The sequence below is a fragment of the Arachis ipaensis genome, chromosome B01 (genome assembly GCF_000816755.2).
Source record: "Arachis ipaensis cultivar K30076 chromosome B01, Araip1.1, whole genome shotgun sequence".
NCBI classification, from domain to species: domain Eukaryota; kingdom Viridiplantae; phylum Streptophyta; class Magnoliopsida; order Fabales; family Fabaceae; genus Arachis; species Arachis ipaensis.
The window spans coordinates 9,289,862-9,317,246 of NC_029785.2; the positions used below are offsets into that span (position 1 = coordinate 9,289,862).

At 43.0% G+C, this 27,385-nt stretch overlaps 3 protein-coding genes and 1 long non-coding RNA gene across 7 annotated transcripts; 1 reads left to right on the top strand and 3 right to left on the bottom strand.

Moving 5' to 3' along the window:
* Positions 360–4,325, bottom strand: LOC107624322 (disease resistance protein RPM1). The gene is made up of 2 exons (XM_021117188.1): positions 948–4,325; positions 360–665 (listed from the first exon to the last, which is right to left on the bottom strand). Exon 1 carries the CDS (start codon positions 3,796–3,798, stop codon positions 979–981), a length of 2,820 nt encoding a protein of 939 aa, XP_020972847.1. The 5' UTR covers positions 3,799–4,325; the 3' UTR covers positions 360–665; positions 948–978.
* Positions 4,766–7,948, bottom strand: LOC107624422 (probable cytokinin riboside 5'-monophosphate phosphoribohydrolase LOGL5). Of its 4 annotated transcripts, none has more exons than XR_002358297.1 (5): positions 7,571–7,948; positions 6,826–6,954; positions 6,209–6,393; positions 5,651–6,124; positions 4,766–4,849 (listed from the first exon to the last, which is right to left on the bottom strand). XR_002358297.1 is itself a non-coding variant. In XM_016326947.2 (4 exons), the coding sequence occupies exons 1-4, from the start codon at positions 7,808–7,810 to the stop codon at positions 5,728–5,730; spliced, it is 951 nt and encodes a 316-aa protein (XP_016182433.1). In that variant the 5' UTR covers positions 7,811–7,948; the 3' UTR covers positions 5,534–5,727. The 4 variants fall into 4 exon arrangements, 1 of the variants encoding a protein (XP_016182433.1); XR_002358295.1 differs by having other exon boundaries at positions 4,766–4,844; positions 7,571–7,947; XR_002358298.1 differs by lacking the exon at positions 4,766–4,849 and adding an exon at positions 5,482–5,511.
* Positions 10,004–20,394, top strand: LOC110269400. Its single transcript, XR_002358299.1, has 3 exons — positions 10,004–10,681; positions 10,828–11,962; positions 20,380–20,394. It is a non-coding gene; the product is annotated as an uncharacterized LOC110269400 (long non-coding RNA).
* LOC107646053 lies at positions 20,508–21,854 on the bottom strand. The gene has a single exon (XM_021107932.1). It carries the CDS (start codon positions 21,852–21,854, stop codon positions 20,508–20,510), a length of 1,347 nt encoding a protein of 448 aa, XP_020963591.1.

A 27,385-nucleotide genomic window follows, 5' to 3' on the forward strand; every position in this document is an offset into this window, starting at 1 on the left:
CTTCCTTTTTGTTTTACTTAATCTGATAATCTCATGAATTATTAGTCTACTAATTAACTCACTTTTCAATCTGCAAATCTTGTCAAGCTGGTATGATCATCAGACGAAGCATGAATTTCTACTACTTCACAAACTCAGTCTCAGACATTCAAATATTCATCAAATATGAAATCTAAAAAATAGCTTAATGATCCACAATTTGAGATGAGATAACCACTTGGGTTGACCTATTAGGAGCACACACAATTAAAAGTAGTTAAGGTCAAAATTTTCACCATCATTGTTAACTTGATAATATATCATCAACGCATTGTGTTGATCATTTTTTCCTCCAACATATAACTAAAGAAATATCAAAATGAAATAAAGCAAAGTAACTACCTGAAAATGAAAGAGAGAATGTTTCAATTTTTAACAGAAAAAGATGCCTCACAATCCTTGAAAGACAAACTCCCATACATGGGTACGAAAATCACAAACTAATTGAAGCCAAGAGTTTAAAAAGCTTAAAAATATCTGCAGCCAATTACATTCATTTTGAGATTTCATGTGCCTTGGTTAAAGAGCTAAACTCAGAAAATATGCTTAATTCGCACTCACCAAAGCATTTAAGAAGAGCAGCAATGCCATTGTTGTGAAGGGGCCTCGTGGAGAATCTGAAATTTCTGGACAATTCAGACAAAATATTATTACAGAGCTGTATGCCTGTATATAAGGTTCAATTGTTTATATTGAAAAAATTACAAATAAATAGCTCTTCAGAACCTTCTGCTATCTAAGTCATGATTAAAAGGAGCATGAAGCATAAAAAATAAATAATATAACCAAAGAAACTGAAATGCGAAAAGAGAGAAAAACTATTCCAGGAGTTAGATGAAGCTTGCATACTAAATTATAAACAGTGGTAACAGAAAATTTCAAGTTATTCGGAAGAAAGCCGCTTGCACCTTCTATTTCCAGAGTTGGAAGTTTAACGATTTAACTGCGCCTTGAATGACGAATAACGCGAGTGTCAAATACAGCGAACTTTGGACCAACTTTGTGTCTGACATAAACTATGGGAACATGCTCTATGATCCAGTGCTGTTGACCTCCAATAGGATCAATGCTTTCAACAAGCTCATTTTGCATGTCAACAAAATATAGATCTTCAAGACTGACTAGGTGGCGAATACCAAAAGGAACCTTCTTCATTTGAGGGATATTTTCTAAATTGACCCTTTTGAGATTAGGCAGGGATCCTTTATCAATAAGAATTGAATTCAAACCAAACAAGTTTTTGAGTGTCAGTTCCTTCAACTTTAGAAACCTTTTTTCTCGAAAGTGCAAGCTTTTGCCCTCATACGCAGCATCATACATCAAGAGGTGCATCAAATTTGGCATATCTTGAAGCGCCTTCAATGGATCATCACCTAACATGGAGTATGACAAGGACAACCTGACCAGATACCAAAGCTGTTGAATACCATCTGGTAACTTCTCTAACTTCCCCCTTAGGCGTAGATGCTGAAGTTGAGGCACAGATGACACAAGAGGAAAATCAATGACTTCATTTTCGTCTATAGCAGTTATTTCTAGCGTCTCCAAGTGATGCATCTCACGTATCGAGACATGTAGCACACTTCCATATTCCCGCTTCATGTGACTCAAGGCCAATGATCTCAAATGCTTCAACTTTCCTAGCTCGGAGAGTAGCTCTACTCCACCATGATTTGCCTTCACTAAACATAGTGTTTGCAGTGATGTCAAGCTTCCAACAGCACCATTCATCTGAACACCCTTTTCCCAATCCCACGACATGCGAAAGTCAACTTTGAAGTTTAGATGGTATGCTATGAGATGTCTAAGCTTTTTCAGCTTGTTAATCTCTTTCGGTATCTCTCGGACGCGTGTTTGCCTTAGATCCAAGGTCTCTAAGTTCTGCAGCTTGCCAATGGATTTTGGAAGAGTTCTTATGTCTGTGTTGCGCAAGCTTAAATACCTCAAGTGGAGCAATTTTCCCAAATTTTCAGGAACTTGACCAAGTGGAGCATCCCTGAAATTTAGTACTCTCAGCAGCCTGCACTTTTTGACAATGCTCTTCACAAAGGTTTCTGACAACTCTTCAACTCTAAAAACATGCAGCGACCGGGTACTTGAACTTAAACTTCTGATGAAATCATCGGGACTATTTGCTATCGCCAGGCGCCGAGTTATGCCAACAATGGGTGATTGATCTTCTTTAGTAACAAACCTAGCGAAACTTAAATCCTCCATATTTCTCACAATCAAGTCACGAAATAAATCATGAACTTGACAACTTTCAACTTTGCCATCAACTTCAATTGAGGCTTGGACCAAACTTCTGTGGATCAATTCTGTTAAATATTGTTCTGCAACTTGTTCCAGAGTTTTTCCCTTCTGATGTTTAACAAATCCCTCTGCTATCCACTGCCAAATGAGTCTCTCTGAATTGACTAAATAGTCTTCAGGATATAATCCAAAGTACAAGAAGCATGCCTTCAAATTGTAAGGTAAATCATCATAACTAAGAGCTAGAATCTTTGTTATCCCACTCAAATGGGGATTTTTCTCAAACTCCAAGCTCAGATTTTCACTCAACTTTCTCCATTGAATTGCGTTCTTTTCTTTTGTAGATAAAAGACCGCCGATTGCCACGATCGCTAGCGGTAATCCCTTGCATTTCTTAACAATCTCGAAGGAGATATCTGCGAGTTCCTCCGGACAGCGTCCATCCAAGTCGAATCTAAATGCCTTCTTGCAGAATAGCTCCCAAGATTTTTCTTGACTTAAAGGTCGCAAGTTGTGTATATTAACAAAGGAAGATCTCCTACAAAACTCAGCAACATTCATGCTCCTAGTAGTAATCATTACCCTGCTTCCTTTCTTATTATCATACACAGCAAACTCAATTTGACCCCAAAAGTTTACATTCCATATATCATCAAACACCACCACATACCTCTTTTGTTGCAAGTAACTCCTCACTTCTTCAATCAACGACTCTTGATCCATTCTCGAAAGATCTACAGCAGCAGGAACAGGAGCCTCTCTTCTTTCTTTGTAAAACTGGTCTAGCATGTTCCTCAACAATCCTTCTATTGTGTAAGACTGAGACACTGTGATCCAAGCACGACATTCAAAATTCGCAGTCACATTAGTGTCGTCATAAACCTTCTTGGCGAGAGTGGTTTTTCCCAACCCTCCCATTCCCACAACTGAAATAACTGTTCTGTCTGTTGTCCCTTCAACTAACCAACCAACCAGTTCATCTCTCGTGGCTTCAACTCCCACAACCTCAGCTTCCTCCATGAAAAGGGAGGCCATTCGAGTGTCATGGGACTTCGCACTATGGCTCTCTCTTGAGCTGCAATGGAAGCCATATCTTTCGCTTCTTTCCTTGATCCCGCGAACACGTGATTTGATGTCTTGTGCATCGGAGGCTAGTCGATGGCGACGCTTCAGATTCTTGATCAAGCTAGCAGCCTTGCATAGAGAGGCTGCAACGCCAGAATGACTTGGCCACTGCTGTTGGTAGATCAGATACTCATCAACTAGATCTTCTATCTGGAAAGCCGCTTCTCTTAACTGCCTCACCCATGATTTGATCCCATCGTCGTCAAGGGCATTGTTGTCTTTTGCAGCCCTTGTGTCTGCATCCTTGAGGAAGGCGCATATGCTCTCTAGTTCATCTTTCACGTCTTCAAACTCTTTGTGGGCACCTTGGAGAGTTCTTGCTTTATCTCTCAGCAATGGAAACAGTTGATCAAGGACAAAAGATACTGCAATTTCTGCCATTTCTTTTTTTCCTAATGACCTAATGATCTGCAGTATATCGCCACACCACCTGAATTATATAAATATGACCATATCCTCCACGTTCCATACTTTATCAGTTTACTTTCTTCTTTTCCTTTCTTTATTTAAAAAATTTAGATATGTTCGAAAGAACGTTAACCCTTACCAAATAGTGATTGACTTTTGGTACTTAAAAAAAGTTATTATTTTAGTGGTTTATGGTTGATAATATGTATATATATAATGCCCCTAGTGTTTGATAGCTAGGCTGGCTACATACGACCCATGTATCATACATTGACACTGACACATGGAGGAAAGCCACACATTGACCATGTTAATGATTTTCCAAGAGCCTTAACAAGGTGCAGTAATTTTTTTAACAAGGTGCAGTAATTCTCTTCCTTTGCTTTAATTACTTCCAATAAAAAAAGGAAAAAGAAAACGAAAACCACAATTTGTAAACATTTTGTTACTCTGGTCCAAATAGCAATTCAAAGAGTAATGTTAGGAAACCAACTTTTTTCAGCCAACATCAGTCAATTCTTTTAAAATTATTTTGTTTATTTTAAATTCTGTATTCTAAATTATAAACTCTAAATTCTAAATCCTAAATTATAAATGTAAACCCTAAAGTTGACTAACTAAAAATGTCTATTTCTCCCAAAATAACAGCTTGGACATTTGGAGTCCAAAAACAAACTGTAAGGAAGAAAAATAGAACCAAATAAGTTAATGGGAATCATGCTGAAATTAACTCTCAAATTAATGAGCTGCTAACAAATGAGGAAGAGTTAGTTGGTGGGAATGGACAGGTGGCAACCAATCTATCAATTCAGAAGCCAAGGAGAAGCATGAGAGAGTGGACTAGAAGGTAGAAGGTTGAAAGATTAACTAATGAGTGGTGTTGGCTCCTTCCCTTCTGATAGATTGTGTTACCTACTTTCCATCTTAGATCTTCTCTAAATTCTTCTCCTCTGAACCTTTCTCTTGTTCTCCACGTTCAGGTATCTCATGCACATGGAAGGCCTCTGCATTCGCCTCTTCTATTCTAATTTTCCAGCATGATAATGCATATCACACATCAGCAAGTATGGAAACAAGCATGTAAAACACAATGTCTATAACATTGCACAAAGTATGGATTATGGTCTCAAGACAAAGAATGATATTAATATACGGTTGTAAGCAAAAGTAACAATAAAACAATTAGTATATAAACCAAAGGGGCAAGAAATTTAACGTGGGATGAAACAAAATGACCTCAATCGTCTTTAATACATGCATACAATGAACAACAGATATCAAGAATCAATCAAGCAAAACCACGCATTCTAGGCTCAAAACCTCACTAGGTTTATGTTCTAACTACAATCATGTTCCTCAATTGGCTTTATCAGGCAAGTTATTTGTGATTTTTCATTTTCTTGAACTCATGTTAATGGGATTCTCTAAAACTCATCTTGAAATTTGATCATTTTAACCTGATTTGCCTCTCCCTTTTTTTAAGGGGGTGGATGAAAATAGAGTCTTCAATACCTAAATTTGAAAACCTAAACCATAGTCAATAGACACTTTATTCAAATACAACTTTTACTTTCTTGAACTCATGTTAATGGGATTCTCTAAAACTCATCTTGAAATTTGATCATTTTAACCTGATTTGCCTCTCCCTTTTTTTAAGGGGGTGGATGAAAATAGAGTCTTCAATACCTAAATTTGAAAACCTAAACCATAGTCAATAGACACTTTATTCAAATACAACTTTTACACTACAGATGAATGTGAAGATATTTTGTAAGAACTTGGGGTGACAACAATAGTATGGCTAAGTAATATTACAACAACTTACCAGAATGTTTTGATGATCGAGCTATGTTGAGAAGAAGGAAGGAATCACTTAAAGGAAGAAAAGAGGGAAAAAAGGTGCTATGTGGAGGATGATTCAACTGTGCTATGCAATTTCGTTAAATTATTACTTTTGTTGCTGGAAGAAAAGCCGTAGAAATCCACCAGGTAAGCCAAAGCCTCAGAGTTGCTGTTACAAACCTTCCATAATGATGAAACTTCTCCCTTAGAAACCGTACCCCAATCCTCACAAACATCAAGAAAGTCAAGCAGCTTCGAATAAAATGAATCATAATTCATCAAAATGAACGGAACAGGAAGCTCTGATCCAATCCGTTCGAGCTGAATCAACGCCATTATCTCAAACACCTCATCAAGAGTACCAATCCCACCGGGAAGAGCAACAACAGCAGTCTTATCGAGTGAATTATTCCTTACTACAACATCCACCAGCCCATGTTTCCTTGCAGAGAAAAACCTGAACTCAAAAGTCAAAACAATATAAGAAGCTACTCGCAATCAAATCTATTGAATAAGAAATCAAGCAATGGTGGCAGATTACCTGCAAGTGAGGTAATTTTCTGATGGCAAGTATGGATGGTAGTTGGATGCAGTCCATTCCCCAGCTTCTTTTCCAATCTTGAATCCGCCAACTGGTTTTCCTGCTTGCAGAGCACCTTGAGTAACTGCATCCATTAACCCTGGTCCAGCCCCTGACCATGAAGTGCAATCCAAAAGATTTGCTATCTGTGCAGCACATGTATAAAATAGTAAATAATTTAAAAAGAAGATTTTATCAGAAAGAGATACAGAAGAGGATGAGACATCCTCATATAAAAACAAAAAGATATGATTAACACCTAGAGTGATAAGCCATGTAACAATGCTAGATTATCCCTTTGCATAAGTTAGGGAAAAACCAAAAAACCCTTAAGCAGGCCAGGAGCTTTTCGTCATAGGGAAGCCAAAATGGTAATCCTATCCCAAATAAAATCAATATTTGAAAGGAATCATTAAAAGCCCTAGGGCTCCTTTCCACTCATTAAAACCCTTTGCCAATATAACATATTCACAATTGTCTATGACAGAAAGTAATGATGTTTTTCGGAATGCCAACTTACATTATTCACAGAAAGCAAGCAAGAAGCAGGCAGGAAGTTACAGTATGAATTTACTTGCCTCTTTAGACAGCTCCTGTGCTTGCACATAATGGGAATGGCCAGGCCCCATCCTTGAAGATCCCAAATACACAACTCCTCTACCCAATCTGTTTATGAGTTCGTAACATCGTTTGATCTCTTCTCTAACCTGTAATATAACCGGGCCAAAATTAAGGAGTCAGTTTACTGGCCACGGAGAAATTCCGAACATGTTTCTTGAGATATACACATATGAGGGGGAAAAAAAAACCATGCACATTGCCATTAATGGCACTTCACATTGCTCATACTTGATTCTCAAATGTGGTATTTACCATCACCGATACTACCATATAGAATGAATAAAAAACCATAAAAAAAAAAAAAATTGGAAATGACAACCAAATCCAGGAACGCTAAACCTAATGTAGGCAATTAGCAAGTTCTACCAAAAATACTAGGAGACCACACTTATTTCTTGCTCTATTGAAACTAGAATCGGCATATGGAAATCATACATTAATTCATTCATAACTTAAAGCTCTGATTGCGACTACCTCCTGAAAAGTTTCTTGTTCATAGTGGAGAACCGTATCTAATAATGTAGCCATTAAGTCAAACAACTGTGTTTCTGTTTCTATTGCCATATCCATAAATTCAAGGTTCAAGGCAAAGGTATTATTCCATCAAAATGTTGAAATACTTTCCACAATACCAATTTTAAGCATACAAAACCCACTAAAAAAGAAAGAAGATAGTAAATGTAAAGCATGGGTGTGAGGTACCTCATTTGGGCTCTTCCTCTCATCAAACTCAACTGAGTCTTGCTTGCACAGAAAAAGTCTTGTTTGAATGGCCTTATGATTTTGCTTTTGAGAGTGCTTGAAACTAACGCTATCAAAATTCGGTGCTATGCAGAATGAAGAAGGGGACCTGATTCTTGCTTCATTAGAAGAGCTACGCACTCTAGGTCTCAGCATAATATTAACATTTGAATCCAACGATCCTGCCACACAGAATCCCATCCAATTCCCTTGACACACTCGCTCCGAAATGCCTCAGATATTGACGATCAATCCAACCAAGGTTTTGTTTCTTTTGTGTCTCCTTCAGAAGCGTTTACAACTTGTTTGGCGGATGATGTTAGAAAAAGTTTTTTTTTTTTTCCCGTGAAATTAGTCCTAATATGTCATTTTTCAAATTCGCTCAGACATATTTATAAAAAACAATCAATTTAATTATTTTTTCAAGTATATAAAAATATGTATATTCAATTATTTATGGAAAAACTACCAAAAATATCCATGAAGTTTACGAACGCTGATAATAAAAGTACCCATAAACTAAAGAAATTAATACTGTACCCATGAAAGATGGGTTCCGTATGACAAAAGTATCCAAATCCTGATTTTTTTAATAAAATTTTTAAATTACCCTACACTCAACCTCAACTCACTTTTTCAACCTTCCATAACCCAATTTGCACCAACTCTTGCCATGGAGTCCAAAACTACTCCTACAACAAACCAAACCGAAATCAATGGTAGTGGTAGTGGTGGTAGAGGATCGTACCTCAACCGATTTACTCATAAGTTTACAATCCATACCTAAACTAAATCAATCAAACACAAAAAAAATACTCAAAACATAAAAATTTTCAAATTCATTCATCCAATTTCAATTCACTTTAGCAAAACTTGAAGTAGAAATAGCCATCAACCATAAAAAAAATCAATAAATTCATTCATCCAATTTAAAATTTATTTCGGCAAAAATCAGAAGTAGAAGTAGCCATCAACTGGATCTTCTGTAAATCAATCTCAGCCTTCATAAAAAATAGAAGCAGATTTAAAAAAACTAGAACAGTATCATTTTAGTAGTAACTAAATCAATTTCTGAAAAGAAGAAAAATAAAATAAAAAATGTTTTAAAAAAAATACCTTTTTCTTTGCCAACTATAACATCGTCAATGGCAGAACCTCCATCCACAGTGTCGCCTCCTTTTCTTCTCTGATTTCTCTTTACCAAACTCGCTTTCTGTATGCAAGAGCACCGCGACTCCTCTCTCTTCTCAGGCGTGCGATGATGGTGTTCTCCTCGGCTGGGTCAGGCACGCCACGACGACGTTCTCCTCGGCTGCAACAGGCGCGCCATGGCAACATTCTTCTCAGGTTGGGTCACAGGCGTGCGATGAAGGTGTTGTAGTCACCTTAAGAGTGAGAGGGAGAAGCAGTGAGAGGGGAAGAGATTGGCGGTAATGGAGTAGGTGGGTGGCGGACGACAATGAGAAGGTAGGACGAGAGTTCTATGACTCTATGAGGGTTTTTGAGAGAGGGATAAGTGAGGAGAGAGGAAGAAGAGAAGAGAGGGAGTGACGGTAGAATAGAGTTAGGGTGGGGTAATTTGAGAATTTTATTAAAAAATTAACAAAAAATTAAGGTTTGGATACTTTTGCCGTACGAAACCCATCTTTCATGGGTACAACGTTAATTTCGTTAGTTTATGGATACTTTTGTCAGCGTTTGTAAACTTTATGGGTACTTTTGGTAGTTTTTCCATTATTCATCTATTAGATATAGTAGGTGTCATGTATGATGTGCGTTAATATTTTTATATTATTAATCATTTATGAAAATTTTTAGTTGAGTGAATGAAGGGCTTTAAAAAATTTATTTGAAAAATTATTTTTAGTATTATAAATAAAAAATATTTTTACATAAAATATATAAATATAAAATTATTTTTATCTTTTTATTTTATTTTTTTAAAAAATAAATTACTTAAAAAGAAAACCTATTTGCAAAAGTTCATCTAAATAAATACATTCTCATTCTCATTACTCCATCCTCCTTTTTTTTGGGTACTAATCAACTCTTCCTAACAACCAACGTGGTGCATGAAGCATGATTTTGCATACTCCAATTGAGCTAAAAGAACATTACGGGATAAAGCAACCCCACCCTTTTTTTTTTAGGTCAAAAGATACCACAACATACCTACACAACACTATAAAATTTATATTTAATAGTTGGTTGAATCGGAATGCAGCGTCTTAACAAATATATAGTTTTACTAATTGAATTAGGCCTCAGCTACAAAGCAATCTTTACTTTTTTTTTTTGTCAAATAGATTGGATAACCTTTTTTTTTGGACTTGGCCATGGGCCAGATAACTGATCTGACCTAAAACCCAGAACCCGAATTCGCCCAGCTATCCAACCCCCCAATGCCCGACCCTATTCGAAGATCTTCTCTTCTTCCTCGAAGCCAATGTGTCGTCGCTCCGCCGTTGTCATTGGAACCTCTGTGTGAAGCTCGGAGCCTTGCTGCATGGAGCTGCTGCCGTAGTGGGTCCTCCTCAGCGATGTCACCAGCCCCAATTCCCAGCTCCTGGTGGTACACTTGGGTTCGCCCTGAAGGTGATGGTCTCACAGCCTTGATGTGTTCGCTGCTGCTCCTTTGCCGCGCAACCTTCTGCCCAGTAGTTAGTCCGGCGGCATCCCCTCCGCTGACCCTTCTCCCTATGTTGATCGTGTCGCTGTTGGTGTCATTAATCGGCCATGGCAAAGTCGTGGGTTGAAACCGCTATTCCCCTTCAGCTTCTGAAACTGAAACCTGATTGTCTTGATTTCGATTGTGTTGATTATGCTAAAGATTAGCGAATCCTGCTTCTGTTCTGATTATATTCCTGACCTGTACAGGCGGAATAATTGTCCACTGCCTCTGTAGCTGATTTTCTGCTGCCATCGCTGTCAGTTGGTGAGCTAAATTGTTGCCTTCTCATGGAGTCCAAGTAGCTCCCACATCCGGAGCCTCTTCCAACAATTGCAGAATATCTCTGATGATTGCGTCTGCTTCAGCTAAGGGCGTTCTTGCCTTAATGGCTTGAACCAGAGGTAAGCAATTTGTTTCAATTATACAGTTTCTTATCTGTAGATTTTTAATGAGAATTAGAGCCTCTCTGTATGCTTGAGCTTCTGTTGCTAAAGCTGATGTTGTCCTGAATGTTGATGTTGTCCCAGTAATAATTTTTCCTTGCCAGTCTCTGATCACCGCTGCTGATGCTGCCATGCCTGTTTCCTTGTAAAATGGCGCGTCTATGTTCACTTTCGCCCTGTTGTGCGGCGAAGGCCTCCAGGTAATTCTCCTACTCTCACCATTCTTGCCTGCTATAGGTTTGTTATCTCTAATGAAGTCCTTTGTTGCATTATGGTATTTTGTTGCAAGCTGTTCTGAATAGATTATTGCCTTTTGTGGATTGATTTTTGTTTGCTGGAATATGTGCTGGTTCCTCACTTTTCAAATGCACCAACAAACACATTTCAAATTGCACAAAATTTTGTCCTGTTCATTTCCTGTCTCACTCTTGATTTTGTCAATTGTGTTCATCATCCATTTTATAAAAGATCCCACAGTATAAGCCGTAGGCACAATTTAAAGGCTAGATCCAAACCACACCGCTCTAGTCCACGGGCACAAGAGTAACACGTGTTCTATTGTCTCATCTTGTTCCTGCCATATGCTGCACGTGGGTGTAAGAGCTCTTTTGCGCTGATATAATTTCGTGTTTACTGGCAGAATTTCGTGCACTAATTTCCATAAAAACATTCTAAACTTTCCCGGCACTGGTAATCTCCAAATAGTCTCCCATACCTCCCTCAAATTCTGACTTGTCGATACTTTGCCGAGTTTTGTCTCTTCCTTTGTATCTTTCTCCTCCTTCGCAGCATGGTATCCGGTTCTGACTGAGTACTGTCTGTCATTTCTATAGGCCAAACAAAATGATCCTTTTTATTAATCAAACTAATGGGCGTTCTGGTTATCAGCTCAGCCATATTACCATGAAAAATATTACGAATTTTGTCTAAGTCCCAGCCCTCGCCCTCTCTTACCAGCTCGCTCACTCTTCTATATCGATTTTCTCCGCCTCTTCCCAACTTATCTATTCTTACCACCCAATTATCTTCCCAAATGTCTATCGCTGCTCCACTTCCTACACTCCACCTTCCCTTCCTTCTGAGGAAATCTCTTCCCTCTAACATACTCCTCCATATCCATGATGCGTTTCCTCCTCTTCCCGCTTCCCATAGGCTGCAATTAGGATAGTAAATGGCCTTTAGTATCCGAGTCCATATTGCATCTTCCTCTTTTAGAAGTCTCCAAGCTTACTTAGCCAAGTGTGCTATGTTTTGGCATTCTAGATCCTTAAACCCCAAGCCGCCGTTTAATTTACTCTTGGTCATTTTTGTCCAGCTCTTCCAATGAATGCTTCTTTCCTTGCCATTGTTAGTCCACCAAAATCTCGCAATTGCTGCTTCAATTTTCTTGCAAAAGGATTTAGGGAATTTGATGACGTCCATGGCATAGACTGGGATCGCATGTATAATAGCCTTTATCAAATCCTCCTTTCTAGCTTGATCTAATAGTTTCTCTTTCCATCCTTGCATTTTGTCTAGAATCTTTTCTTGTATCCACTCCAACGCCTTGTTCTTAGATCTTTTCCATCTCGCTGGTAATCCTAGGTATCTTTCAGGCTCTTCCCACGATGCCATTCCGATGATCTCTTCAATGTTTATCCTCCTCTGGATAGAAACCTGACTTCCAAAAATCAATTAGAATTTCTCAGTATTAATTCTTTGTCCTGATGCCTCCGTATATTTGTTTATGATCTGAATTAGTTGATAAATCTCCTCTTCTTACGCACCTGCAAAAATGATACAATTATCAGCGAATAATAGATGAGTTATGACTGGTGCAGTTGGAGCTAACCTTATTCCTGAACTAAGATTCTCCCTCAACGCCCTTTTCATGAGAACAGTAAAACTTTCCGCTGCCAAGATAAAGAGATAGGGCGATAGAGGATCTCCCTGTCTGAGACCTCTTTGAGGATAGATCTTGGTTGACAATTTTCCATTAATTTTAAATCTATAAGTAGCACTCTTCACGCAGCTCATCATCAACTTCACCCATTATTTACTAAAACCGAACTTTTCCATGACCCTTTGCAAAAAAATCGATTCCAACCTATCATATGCCTTATTCATGTCCAATTTGATGGCTATGTCATTGCTTCCAGGATTTTCTTTTCTATTTAATTTGTGAAACACTTCCTGCACTACTACTATATTATCCTGTATGAGTCTTTCTTTTATAAAAGCGCTCTGAACCGGAGATATGATGACATCTAGCACTTTTCTTAACCTTCCAACCAAGACCCTTGTTACAATCTTATATATAAAATTACAGCAGCTGATGGGTCTGAGGTGATTCAGGCTTTTTGGTTGACTCACTTTAGGAATCAAAACAACAGTTGTTTCTCCCAAGTCCTCTGGTAAGCTGCCGTCTTCAAAAATCTGTCTCGCCACACCACACACTTCTTTACTCATAATATCCCAATATTGTTGGAAGAAAAGTCCGTTTAAACCATCTGGCCCCGGGACTTTTAAGCTTCCCATGCTAAAGACTGTGTCCTTAATTTCCTCGTCTTTGATCTTTGCCATTAGCTCATCATTCATCTCTCTAGTGACTCTCGTTGGTATATCTCTTATGCACTATTCCAGGTTCCTATCCCCTTTCGAAGTAAACAGCTTAGTAAAATGTGTTTCTACTAACTTCATTATGTCTACTTCTCCTTGTATCCAATGACCTGCCTCATCTTTCAATTTGTCAATTCTATTCCTCATTCTTTTCTGTATGGTTATTGCATGAAAGAAGACTGTGTTTTTGTCGCCCCATTTTAACCATTTCAAACTTGATCTCTACCCCCAATATTTTTCTTCTTGTTTCCATAGATCGAATATTTGGTTCTTCAGTTCTCTCTCTCTTTTTAGATCTCTATCCGTCATATCGCCCTCTTGTATTTGATGTAGCTCATTTTCCTTTTTTTTCTATTTCTTTATCTGCTCTTTTAAACTTTCTTCTGCTCCACTCTGTCAACTCCCTTTTGCATCTGCTCCTCTTTCTAGTAAATTGATTCCAACAGTTTCTGTTTCCATCATCCTGCTGCCAACTCCTCCTAATTACCTCTTTGCACTCCTCATGCTCTGTCCAAAAGGCCTCAAACCTGAATTCTTTTTTTATCCGATCTCTCGGTTTCTAAAATTAAGGCACAATGGTCCGAACTAATTGCCGGAGCAGCTTTTAGAATAACATTCTGGTGTATATGCAGCCATTTCCAATTTACAAACACCCTATCTAGTATTTTCCTAGTAATAAAGTTGTTTCTTGGATTACTGAACCATGTATATTTACTTCCTTTAAAGTCAACATCCATTAAACCATTATTATCTACAAACCTTCTAAAAGTATATAAATAATTTCGTGGTTGTGGATGAATGCCTACCTTTTCGTCTTGAATTAAAATATCGTTGAAGTCCCCCAAATAAGCTTGAGGTTCTTCCCTGCTCCTATTACTTACCGTAAGCTCCTGCCAAAGTTTCCTTCGCTTTTGGAAAACTGGGTTACCATACACAAAAACACCCTGCAATTTCAGAACATTATTAATGTTAATACTAGCTTTAATATAGTTATCACACCACTCGTAAACATCGATATTAGTATTATAATTCCATATCAAACATAGCCCACCGGACAAGCCCCGGGGTTCTACGCAAAATAACTTGTCAAAATTAAGCCTTCTTCTTATCCTATTCATTTTTTCTTGACTGGCCTTAGTTTCCATTAAAAACACTATAAGCGGCTTTACTTTTTTATATAGATTATACAACTTAGAAATTGTCGGGGCAGCTGCTATTCCCCGACAATTCCAGCTAATGATACTCATGGCTGATGTTGTGGCATGTTAAGGCCCACCTCCTCAGCCATTTGTATTCCCTTAATCTGATCAGAGACATGCATAGCTAACTGATACTCTCCTGTGCCTAGAGCGATGATGTTGTTCTTTAATTTCTTGGGTTCCCTATCCTCTTGCTCCTCCTTCCATTCCCTGTATGTTAGCAATGGAACCTGTTTGTTTTCTCGTTTCTTTTTCAAGTTCAGATTCAATTCCAACTTTTTAGCTAGTCGCATTTTCCAATCTGCCTCTGCTTCTATTTCTTTATCTTCATCTTCATCACTAGCTAAATCTACATAGTAGATGTTCTCACCCGGCTTAGCATGCTGACCCAGAGATTCATGTTCTCTATTCTGAGCTTTCTTGGATAGCTTCTTTAATTCATTTTCTTCCGTTCCACTCTTCAGCAGTTCTTGATGTTCCTTCCCCTCCGTTCTAGCTTTACACACTTGTTTATCCCTCGTTCTTGCTAACATAAGTCTCCTACTACCTTTAAGGTCAATATCCATTAAACCATTATCATCTATAAACCTTCTAAAAGTATCTAAATAAATTCTTGGTTGTTGATGAATGCCTACCTTCTCATCTTGACTTAGAATATCGTTGAAGTCCCCCAAATAAGCTTGAGGTTCTTCCCTGCTCCTATTACTTACCGTAAGCTCCTGCCAAAGTTTCCTTCGCTTTTGGAAAACTGGGTTACCATACACAAAAACACCCTGCAATTTCAGAACATTATTAATGTTAATACTAGCTTTAATATAGTTATCACACCACTCGTAAACATCGATATTAGTATTATAATTCCATATCAAACATAGCCCACCGGACAAGCCCCGGGGTTCTACGCAAAATAACTTGTCAAAATTAAGCCTTCTTCTTATCCTATTCATTCTTCCTTGACTGGCCCTGGTTTCCATTAAAAACACTATAAGCGGCTTTACTTTTTTACAAAGATTATACAACTCAGAAATTGTCGGGGCAGCCGCTATTCCCCGACAATTCCAGCTAATGATACTCATGGCTGAGGTTGGGGCATGTTAAGTCCTGCCTCCTCAGCCATTTGTATTCCTTTAATCTGACCAGAGACATGCTTAGCTAACTGATACTCCCTTGTACCCAGAGCGGTGATCCTGTTCTTTGTTTTCTTAGGTTTCCTGTCCTCTTGTTCCTCCTTTCACTCCCTGTAAGTTAGCAATGGAACTTGTTTGTTTTCTCGTTTTCTTTTCAAGTTCAGCTTTAGTTCTGTTCGGTAGCTCGTGTACCGGACGGGTCGGGGTGATACTTCGGTCGGTGAGATAGGGTATCGCTTGATTCCGGGTAGCTGGGTTGGAGGAGGAGTAGCCGACGTCCCGAGTTCTTCGTGTGGAGAGGGGAGTGTCACCTGCAAAGACACTCCGACGCTCTAGTCAGTTAAGTGTGCAGGCAAAAAGGGGGATAAGATGATGTGTGTGACGTACCTTGGGGAGGGGTAGGTCCCTCCCCTTATATACCATGTCAGAAAAGTGGGCCCCATAGGAAGAGGCCTCCTTCCAAGAAGTTTCCTTCTTCCCAACTATTGTGCAGCTGGCTAGGGGGGTACGTAGTTGGGTCGCCAGTCAGGCGGGCACGATGACCCGCTCAAACGGGTCGGCAGGTCTCCGGGCCGGGTCAGTTTCCATGCTCAGCTGGGCTGGGCCGTAACAGTGCCCCCACGCGCCAGCAATGGTCGTGTGCGCCGTTGGTGGCGCGTTATGTTTTCTCTTGTGTGTTGTCGCCAGGTCGGCCGCTCGTGGAGAGAACGTGCCTCTTACACGCGTGTCCGTTCGTTGCTGGGGATAACTGTTCATCGCCTCGTTCTTCGTGCTAGGCATTTAATGCTCATAATGGGTTGTTTTGAAACCCTGTGCGTAAAGACTGTTTTACCCTTTGCCTTTCGAGCTTCTTGAGCTTGTGCAAGTTTTATTCAGTTTTGCATTTTGTTTTCATTTCACTTCTTTGCTCTTTCCATCTCCATCTTCTTCCCTCTCGAGTTTCCCAGAGCAGCATTTCTGCATCCCTGTGCATTCGCTCCTTCTTGCTCCCCTTCGACTCGCTGCAATTATCCTGGTAAGCGCTCGCCCCTCGTTCTTTGTTCTGTGTTTATCTTATCTTCATTATCAATGCTTCTGTATGCATGCTGCTCTCCTGATTTGGTTTGTATGCTGGATAACCTTAGCGTTAAGTAGGTGCGTTAGGGGGGTTACCATTCCAGGACATTAGTTTTAAGCTTTACTTAGGATTTGCTTCGGCCATGCTTGGTTTCAGTTGTTGAATAGGCTAAAAGTAGTTTCTGGGCCTTTTTCGAGCTCCCGACCTCGTAGACTAACCGAGTGGTGCCCCCACTGTAGGTATGCCTTGTATCGTCTCATGAGCTTCCTCCTCAAGCGCGGGTTACGACCGGTATGCTTGGGTGACCTCCGACGTGAAGGACTCCCCAAACCAGATGGTAAGGAGGAACTTACCGAGTTCCGTCAAGCCGAGTATTTGTGCAGCGGGACTGACGAGGAGGCCAACTACGATATTTTCGTTCCCACCCCCAACGAACGGTTATACGAACTCAACCTCTACTCCCCCCGAGTTGCCGACTGGATTTGGTTCTACAAGGCAATGTTCACCCAATTGGGGGTTCGCATTCCTTTATGTTCTTTTCAAATAGTGCTCCTTAACTGGATCTCCGTGGCGTCGTCACAGTTGCATCCGAATAGTTGGGCTTTCATCCGCTGTTTCGAGATGGTGTATGAATACTTAGAGCTGCCGGTGTCTGTCGGCATTTTTCTTTTTCTCTTCAACCTCACGAATCCTTCCATAGAAGGAAAAGCAAGGAAAGGATTCATGTCTTTCCGATCTGCCCAGGGTCGGAGGATTTTTGGCTTGTTCGAAGACTCTTATCATGGGTTCAAGGACAAGTACTTTAAGGTGCGCCCAGTCAAAGGTCGCCACCCCTTCTGGTTGTCATTAGAAGGGCAACGCCTCATCTCGACATCTTGGAGTTTCGGGGTGGGGTCCAACACCTTTATTAAGGTGACCTATAAGGGAATGTCCGCTGTGGACAAAAAGATTGCCGACGTGTTGTTGGCCGTTTTTGGGAAAAACCACGTGAATCCCACCTCCTTATGGGTGACCGGGAGGTTGCTAGAAATTATATTTGTGAGTAGCTTTAACTTGCATCCTTTGCGTTATTGTTGCTTTGATTTGTTATGCCGATTTCACGACTAACTCATTTTACTATTTTGTAGTAGGTATGTCTACCGAGATGACAGGTCTTGAGAATTTGTACAATACTTTCCTGGCTGATAGCGATGAAGAGACAGTCGATGGGAAGCCAGAGGCCCCGCCTGAAAATAAAGAGAACCAAGCGGTGTCTCCACCCCATGATGCCAAGATGTCGGACCGCAATGCTGAAGGGGCGCGCGTTTCTCCTATTCGTGAGGAGGTGGTTAGTACTAGGGGTTCGACCTCCAATCCACAAGTCGAAGAGGATGACTTGAAGGTTATCCATAACCCTAAGAGGCAGAGGTCATCCTCCAGCCCTGAAGGAGCCCTTACTGTGATGGAGAGGAACTTTGATGCCGGGAACTTCATAGACTCCCAGCTGCTTCCCGGCACGGAGGAACATTTCCATGGCACCGACCTTGTGGGGCAGGCAAGGTGGATGTACCGTACCCTCCTCCGCGGCGCCTCCATAGCTCGGAAGGCCAAGTTTGAGCTGTTGGAAATGCAGTCGATGCATAGGAAGCTCGAATCTGCCGTTAAGGCCAACAATCAATTCAAGACTCAAGTTGAAACGCTTCGGGAGCAGCTGTCCAAAGCAAAGGAGAAGCTTAAGGCTGCCGAGGAGAAGGCCACGTCCGCTGAGGAAAAGTTGAAGATTTCTGATGCCACCGTTTCCCGGCTAACCGAGCGGGAGATGACTTTGGAGAGCCAGCTCAATGCTGCGCAGGGCCGGGTGGTTGCTTTAGAGAAGGAACGCGATGTGGCCGTCTTCGGCTAGGACTGCTCAAGCCGAAGCTGAAGAGTTTAAGAAGAAGCACAAAGAGACCGTGAAGTAGGGGAAGAGCGCGATCCTGATGACTGAAGAGGCCCTTAAGGCTCAAGTGAAGATCGCGGCTCCTAACTTCGACACCTCGGCGATCGGGGTTTTAAAACAATCAAAGATGGCAAGATTGTCGATATACGGAAGAAATTATCTCTTGTATCTTTGCATGGAGTTTGTAATTTTGTTGTAGAACTCGCCGCGTGGTTTGATGAACTTTGTAAAACTTGTAGTCTTTTAAACTACTTTGACAGCCGCTTGGTCGGCTTATAATTACTGTCTTTTTCCCGCTTACTCGGCAGCGCATTCTCGTTTTATTTTATTACCGTTTTGTTGGCACTGGCTTGTCGCTTGCGTTTGTTTACCGTTGCGTTGGTAATTTGACAAAGCCAAGTCGTGGCTTTACTATTGCCATAGCTGTTTGTTATCGTGTTGGTTTGGTTGGTTCTCGGGGTGATCAGTCCCGGGGTACTGTGTCATCATGAAAATTTCGTTGTCGCGGGACGTAGGGGTGTCCGCGGATCGGATCGGATCAGATATGGCCGAAAATTCGATCCGATCCGCACAATTTCCATCGGATCGGATCGGATATGATATCCGCACTCTTTAGTGCCGGATCCGATCCGATCCAATCCGTACATTTGCGGATCGGATCGGATATATCCGCATAATTAAACCTTCTCTTTTTAATCATATTTCTATGTAAAAGAATTCGATAAAAATATTTCTTTCATAGTTTTAAACTTATTTATTCCTAAAATATTTTTAATCAAACTCTCTCTAAATAACAAAAATAAAATAATACAATATATGAATAATAATTACTAACTAAAACATACAAACAAGTAAATATAATACCAAACATATATATATATATATATATGGATCTCCGGATCCGCGGATCGGATACGCAAATGTAGAGCAGATATCCGCGATCCGATCCGCAAAGGGTGTGGATCGGATGCGGATATTTACCGCGGATCTGCGGATACGATCCGATCCATGGACACCCCTAGCGGGACGCATAAGAGGGGAAAAGTGAATTTAACAAGTGAACATTAATCGACAGTTGAACAAGTCTATTGCAATGATAAGTACTTAACAAAAATAAATTGTTTGATGGTAAAGAGGAAACCGGGTCTTGCTGACCTCGTCAAATCGCCTGCTCGGCGTGTTTGAGCTAAGAATAAATTTTTCTTAAGTTACACGCATTCCAGGTTCTTGGGACTTCCTTACCATCGAGACTCTCCAATTTATAGGTGCCCTTGCTAATCATTTCTTTGACCCTGTAGGGGCCTTCCCAGTTTGCCGCCAGCTTGCCTTCTCCTTGAGTCGGCAGTCCGATGTCGTTGCGCCGCAGGACTAGATCGTTTTGTTCAAATTCTCTCCTGAGTACTTTGGCGTTGTAGTGCAGGGCTATTCTTTGCTTTAGTGTTACCTCTGACAAATGGGCCATCTCCCTAGCCTCATCTACTAGGTCCTTTTCTACGGCTTCCTCCACTCTTTGCAGAAGTAACCGTGGGCTCGGCTCGCCGAACTTCATGGGTATCATAGCATCCACCCCGTATGTCAGGCAGAAAGGGGTTTCTCCTGTGAACGATTGCTCGGTCGTTCAATAAGACCAGATAACTGAGGCAAGTTCGTTAGCCCATGCGCCTTTTTTATTATCAAGCCATTTCTTGAGGCCTAGCAAGACGACCTTGTTTGCGGCCTCAACTTGGCCGTTCGTCTGGGGATGCTCTACAGACGAGAACTTTTACTTTATACCCAAACTGGCGAGGAACTCTACGAACTTCTTGTTGGTGAACTGCATCCCGTTATCGGAGATAACGACTTCTGGGATGCCGAATCGGGTTATTACCTGTCTCCACATAAACTTTCAACAATTGGATGAGGATATACTGACCAGTGGCTTGGCCTTTATCCACTTGGTGTAGTAGTCGATAGCAACAATGAGATACTTGACTTGCCCCGGACCAACCGGGAAAGGTCCCAAGAGGTCGACTCCCCATTGTGAGAAAGGTCGGGAGGATGTCAACAGGCTTAGCTCGGAAGCCGGCGCCTTATGGAAATTGGCGTTCTCCTGGTACTTGACGCATTTCCTTACGAATTCTTTGGAATCCTTCATCATTGATGGCCAGTAATAACCAGCTCTGATGAGCTTTCTTGCTAGGGCTTTGCCCCCGATGTGATGACCACAGCACCCCTCATGGACCTCTCTAAGCACATAGTCCGTTTGGTCAGGATGTAAGCACTTCAACAAAGGTTGACTGAGTCCCTTTTTAAACAATTGTCCTTGTATGGTCGAGTATTTGGCCGCTTCCCTTCTCAATGCTTTGGCCGCCTTCTCGTCGTCGAGGAGCTTGCCGCTTTCCAAAAAGTCAGTGATCGGGTCCATCCAGGAGGGATTTACTTTTGTCAAGTGGAGGGTGACTACTGGTTCCTTTATCAAACCCTGAATGAGAGACCGGTTGCCGGCCCCCGGTTTAGTGCTTGCTAGTTTGGACAGGAGGTCCGCCCGTGTGTTCCTTTCTCTCGGGATGTGTTGGATCGTGACATCCTCAAATTGTTTGCTTAACTCTTTAACCTTCTCCAGATATTTCTGTAACAAGGAGTCTTTGTCTTGGTAGGTCCCGTTAACTTGAAAGGTGACGGCCTGCGAGTCACTGCATACTTCTAGCCTAGTGGCGCCAACTTCCCGTGCTAAGGTTAAACCGCCCAGAAGGGCCTCGTACTCTGCTTGATTATTTGATACCAGGAACTCAAACTTGATCGATTGTTTATATATGACCCCAGCGGGGCTCTCCAAGATGATCCCGGCACCTCCGAACGTCTGGTTGGAGGCTCCGTCTACTTGGAGCCTCCACCGTATGTTCGTCGCCTCGGCTGAGCCCCATGTTACTTCTACCAAGAAGTCGGCCATGGCTTGTGCCTTAATCGCGTGCCTGGGTTCATATTGCAAGTCGTATTGGGACAACTCGATGGCCCAAGTCATCATTCTTCCCGCCAGGTCGGGTTTCTGGAGTATCTGGCGGATTCCCTGATCTGTTCTCACGACTACCTGGTGACCTTGGAAGTACTGTCGTAATCTACGGGAAGAGGTTAGGAGTGCAAGTGCCAACTTCTCTAATTTGCTGTATCTCAACTCTGCTCCTTGCAGTGCTTTACTCACGAAGTAGATTGGTTGCTGAACCTTCCCTTCCTCCCGCACCAACACCGCTGTCATCGCTTCATCCGTTATGGCTAGATACAGGTAGAGCGGCTCTCCGACCTTGGGCTTCCCGAGAACCGGTGGTGTTGCGAGGATCTCTTTAAAATGCTTGAATGCTTTCTCACACCGGGGTCCATTCAAACGCTATCCCCTTTTTCATAAGGTTGAAAAATGGTAGCGCTCTAGCAGCCGACGCTCCTAGGAACCGTGATAGCGCGGTGAGCCTCCCTGTCAGCCTTTGGACGTCTTTAATGCATCCCGGGCTCTTCATCTGGAGTATCGCTTCACATTTTTCTGGATTGGCCTCTACCCCCCTTTGGGTTATCATGAACCCCAAGAACTTTCCTGCTTCCATGGCGAAGGCACATTTAAGTGGGTTGAGCCTCATGCCGTGTTGTCGGAGGGAGGCGAATACGTTTTCCAGATCTCCTACAAGGTCGTCAGGTCGGGTGGTTTTTACTAAGATGTCATCGATGTATGCTTCCACCCTTTTGCCTATGAGGTCGCTGAATATCTTATTCATCAACCTTTGGTAGGTGGCCCCCGCATTCTTCAGCCCGAACAGCATTACCCTGTAGCAGTAGGTTCCCCCGGGCGTTATGAACGCTGTCTTCTCCTCGTCTGGCCGGTGCATCGGTATCTGATTGTACCCAGAATAAGCATCCATAAGGCTCAGATACCGATATCCCGCCGCCGCATCGACGAGCGCATCAATGTTGGGTAGGGGGTAGCAGTCCTTGGGGCATGCTTTGTTGAGATTGGAGTAATCCACACACATCCTCCATTTTCTATTGTGCTTTCTCACTAGAACTACATTCGACAGCCAGGTCGAGTAGTCGAGCTCCCGTATAAATCCCGCTTCGAGGATGGCCGTCTGCCTGGCCACCTCCTCTGCTCTTTCTTGTGACATCTTCCTTCTCCTCTGAGCCACTGGTTTGGCCTCCGCCTTGACGGCCAAGTGGTGTGACATGAGTTGGGGGTCTATCCCCGGCATGTCGGCTGGCGTCCAAGAAAATAGGTCGCCGTTAGCCCTGATCATTTCCATTAGGGGTTTCTTCAGGTCGTGTGGGAGGTTTCTGTTCACGAAGGTGAACTTCTCCTCTGTGTCGCCGACTCTGAATTTCTCTAAGTTTCCTTCCGGCTCGGGTCTGGGTTTGTCTTCGACTCTAGCGTCTAGGTCGGCAAGGAATACTCCCGATGCTTCCTTGGACTTCTTCCTTAATGAGAGACTGGCATTATCGCAAGCTACTGCCGTTTCCAAGTCCCCTTATATGGATCCCACGGATCCGTCATCAGCGATGAACTTCATTACCAACATCTTTGTACTGATCACTGCCCCAAGATCGTTGATGGTCTTTCTCCCTAGGATGACGTTGTAGGCCGTGGAGTCTCGCAGAACCACGAACTCAACCATTATCGATCTTCGCCCCTGTCCTAGTCCTACGGATATTGGCAGGCAGATTATCCCATCTGGCTTGATGAAGTGGTCGTCTAAGCCTACAACACCGTGCTGGTGGGTCTTTAAGTCGGCATCCCGTAGACCCAAGGCATCGAACACATTACGGAACATGATATTCGAGTCAGCCCCGGTGTCTACGAAGATCCACTTGATGAGGCCAGTTCCCACTCTGGCCGTGATGACCATGGGAGGGATTTCCGCGACCTCATCGAACCACTGGTCTTCCGGACCGAACGAGATGGGTGGAAACCTCTTGGAGCTTCGCACGGGAGATGAGGAAATCGCCAGGACTTTGGCATCTTTTTTGTGTGCCGACTTCGACCTTGAGGGTGCGTCTCTTGCTGTTACCACGTTCACTATGGTAAGGCCGTGTTCGTTGTCGTCTGACTCATGACGTCGCTTCACCGCGCGGGTCTTATCCTCTTCCTCGCGGTCGCAATCTCGTCTTCTCGGCTCCCTGATGAAATGGGAGAATTCGGCCAGTTTTTTGTCCCAGATCGCTTGTTCTAGCGCGTCCTTGAGGTCGAAACAATCCTGTGTCTTATGTCCATAGCCCTTATGATAATCACAATAGAGTCTCTTGTTCCCTCCAGTTCGGTCCTTCAGAGGTCGGGGCTTCGACAAAATTCCCTTCTTGGCTATCTGCTGATAAACTTCTATGATGGGAGCGGAGAGGGGGGTATAATTGGTGAACTTCCCGACTGGGGGAAACGGCCTGGACGTCTTGCCTGGACCGCCGTCTCTGGCATGCTCCTTTTGTCTCTCTCCGCCACCGTGCTGCCTAGGTTGATTGTAGGAGGGCTGCCGCTTGTTGGTAGCCACGACTTGACTGACTTCTTCATCGTTGATATATTCCCTGGCTACGCTCTGGATCTCCTGCATCGTCCACACCGGCTTCGTGGTGAGATGCTTCCTGAAGTCCTCGTTCAGGAGTCCATTCGTCAAGCACAGAATAGCTACCGAATCAGTTAGCCCGTCGATCTCCAAGCATTCGTCGTTGAACCGGTCTAGATATTTTCTGGTCGGCTCGCCGGACCTCTGAGTCACCCCGAGCAAATTGATCGGGTGCTTTGTCTTTGCGATTCTGGTAGGGAATTGGGCTAGGAAAGGGCGGCTAATGTCCGAAAACCTGGCCACCGAGCCCTGCGGGAGGCTGTTAAACCACCGTATTGCAGGTCCCGCTAGAGTGACCGGAAAAGCGCGGCACCTTACCTCGTCTTCCACTCCCTCCAGGTTCATCCTGGCCTCGAAGGCCGTAAGGTGCTCCTGCGGGTCTTGGGTTCCGTCGTACCTCATGTCCGTCGGCTTATCAAAGTGCTCTGGTAGCCGGACCTCAAGGATGGAACGATGAAACGGGGTTGCGCCCATTATCATGGGTCGCCGCGTTGTCCTTGGTCTTCCCTCGCCGTCTTCCCGTCGACCGTCTTCCCGGTCTTGCCTGGTGGCGCGTCTCCCTTCCTGCCGGGTGTATATGATGGGGTCGCGGCGTCTTCTTGGGCGTCCTTCCTCCCGGGCGCTCTCGAATTTCGATCGTGGGCTAGGCATTCGCCGGGAGTGACTTCTCGGAGGAGAACGGGAGTAGCTCGATTCGGGAGTTTGTTGACGATGTTCCTGATCTGCCAGCTGGCGCTCTAGGTTCTACATCTTGTGACGCAGTTCCTGTATTATTCTGGCGTTGTTGCTGCCTGTTCCCCCAAAGGGACGTCTTTCTTGAGATCGCGAAGATGGCTCTGTTCGTCGTGGAGGGGACCTCGTGCGCTCCCGGGAGGAAGCCACGGAGGCCTCCCCTCTGTGCTCGGCCCCGCGGCCTGGTTTTCCAGGACCCAGTACAACGTCCATTCGGGCATCCCCACAGACGGCACCAATGTTTGGTAGCTCGTGTACCAGATGGGTCGTGGTGATACTTTAGTCGGTGAGATGGGGTATCGCCTGATTCTGGGTAGCTGGGTTGGAGGAGGAGTAGCCGACGTCCCGAATTCTTCGTGTGGAGAGGGGGGTGTCACCTGCAAAGACACTCCGACGCTCTAGTCAGTTAAGTGTGCAAGCGAAAAGGCGGATAAGATGATGTGTGTGACGTACCTTGGGGAGGGGTAGGTCCCTCCCCTTATATACCATGTCAGAAAAGTGGGCCCTATAGGAAGAGGCCTCCTTCCAGGAAGTTTCCTTCTTCCCAGCTATTGTGCAGCTGGCAAGGGGGGTACGTGGTCGGGTCGCCAGTCAGGCGGGCGCGATGACCCGCTCAAACGGGTCGGCAGGTCTCCGGGCTGGGTCGGTTTCCATTCTCAGCTGGGCTGGGCCGTAACAAGTTCCAACTTCTTGGCTAGTCGCGTTTTCCAATCTGTCTGTGCTTCCGTCCCTTTATCTTTATCTTCATCACTTGCTAACTCTACATAGTAGACGTTCTCCCCTGGCTTGACATGCTGACCCATAAATTCATGTTCTCCATTCTGAGCTTCCTTGGATAGTTTTCTTAAAGCATTCTCCTCCGTTCCACCCTCAGCAGTTCTTAATTTTCCTTTCCCTCTGTTCTGGCTTCACACGCTTGTTTGTCCCACTTTCTTACTAACATGATTCTTTTCAATTCCTGGCCTATGATTTCTTTTTCTTTTTTTTTTCCAGGCCCAACTTCCAATCTTCCATTTTATAGCTGTTCACTTCTTCCTCTTCAGTTATATAATTATTCAGCCCACTTCCTTCAACATTCCATGCTCGCTGATGTAAAGCCCCTGTGTTGGGTCCAATATCCCTTGTTTGTCCGTTTCCACCTGATTTCTGAGCCTCATTCCTCCTTTCTTCCTTTTGGGCCTTTTTGATATTGGCCCATTCGTTGTTCCTCTCTCTTATCTCCTTAATGAGATTGCTGAGCTTATAGGCTGCTCCTAGGTCACGCTGCGTATCCCTTTCTCCCTAAAAATTAGGGATTTTTGGTACTTCTTCTGCTTGCTCTTCTGCATCAGCCATCTCTTCTTTTCTCCTCATTTGGTTTTCCCAGACACTTTCCTCCCGGATTTTCTGCTGCATCACTCGCTCAGCCCTAATCCTACTCTCCCCAGAGCTTTGTTCTTCACCACTCTCTCTATCAGGGTTCAGTTGCTCACGTGCCTGCTCCTCCCCTTCCTCTCTCCATCCTTGTTGTTTTGAGGTGCCTCCTCTCATGGTTGGACCTGGTCGTCCCTGGCTTACTCCCAGTCCTGGTGAATATTTCTTTTTTGTTGGATTCCAGCATGCCATGGCTGTTGGATTCTTGCATGTTTTCTTCTCATGCCCTAATATACCACAGTTGAAACAATAGTTGTTCGGCAGCCTCTCATACTTGAAAAAGACCCACAATGGTGGCAACTTCTCTCTATCTAACCAGAATACTATAGGTAGAGCCTTGATGATATTGATGCTCACCCTGATTCTCAGATATGGTCTCCTAAGGACTCCATTTACTTTTGGTTCTTCAGCTTTGACCAAGACTCCTAACATTTGGCTGATAAGAATACCTGTCTCTTTGTCCATGAAGTCATGTGGAATGCCATGCACTTGAATCCAAAATTTCATGAAGTCATGGTCAACTTCAAAAACTAATTCGCCCTCCCTCTATAACCTGAGATTGACCATATTTCCTTTGACATTTCATGGTCCATTCTGAATAATCTGTAGCTCTTTCTTTCTGTCTTTGAAGCTGAATAACATCTTCTTCCATCCAATGTCTATAACTGCAACTCCTTGAGGGTTTCCCCACATTCCCAGCAAAGCATTCTTACATGTTTTGAAATTTATCTCCTTGTCACTTATTAACTTACCCACCACATTTAAGCAGTCTTTCTTATATCCCAATTCTCCAGGCTTGTTGAGCTTGATGACTTTTTCTTTGATATTGTTCATGTGTAGGTTGCTAAAGAAAAATGTGTGTTTCAGGTTTCCAATGGTTTTGAAGGTTTAAGTGAGGCGAGGATTATGTGAGAATATAGATTTGGTAATTAAAACAAGGCTGAAAATAATTTGTTTTAAGTATCACATCACACCCACATTACACACTCAACCATTCACCCATACGACACTTAAAAAATTCGTTTTCAATACTTGGTGGATTCACCAA

Coding starts and splice junctions, on each gene's coding strand:
- LOC107624322 (XM_021117188.1), bottom strand. CDS start 3,798: ATGGCAGAAATTGCAGTATCTTTTGTCCTTGATCAACTGTTTCCATTG.
- LOC107624422 (XM_016326947.2), bottom strand. CDS start 7,810: ATGGGATTCTGTGTGGCAGGATCGTTGGATTCAAATGTTAATATTATG. Junction 6,955..7,570: donor AGAGGAAGAGCCCAAATGAG/GTACCTCACACC, acceptor GTTATATTACAG/GTTAGAGAAGAGATCAAACG. Junction 6,394..6,825: donor CACAGGAGCTGTCTAAAGAG/GCAAGTAAATTC, acceptor TGTGCTGCACAG/ATAGCAAATCTTTTGGATTG.
- LOC107646053 (XM_021107932.1), bottom strand. CDS start 21,854: ATGACAGCGGTGTTGGTGCGGGAGGAAGGGAAGGTTCAGCAACCAATC.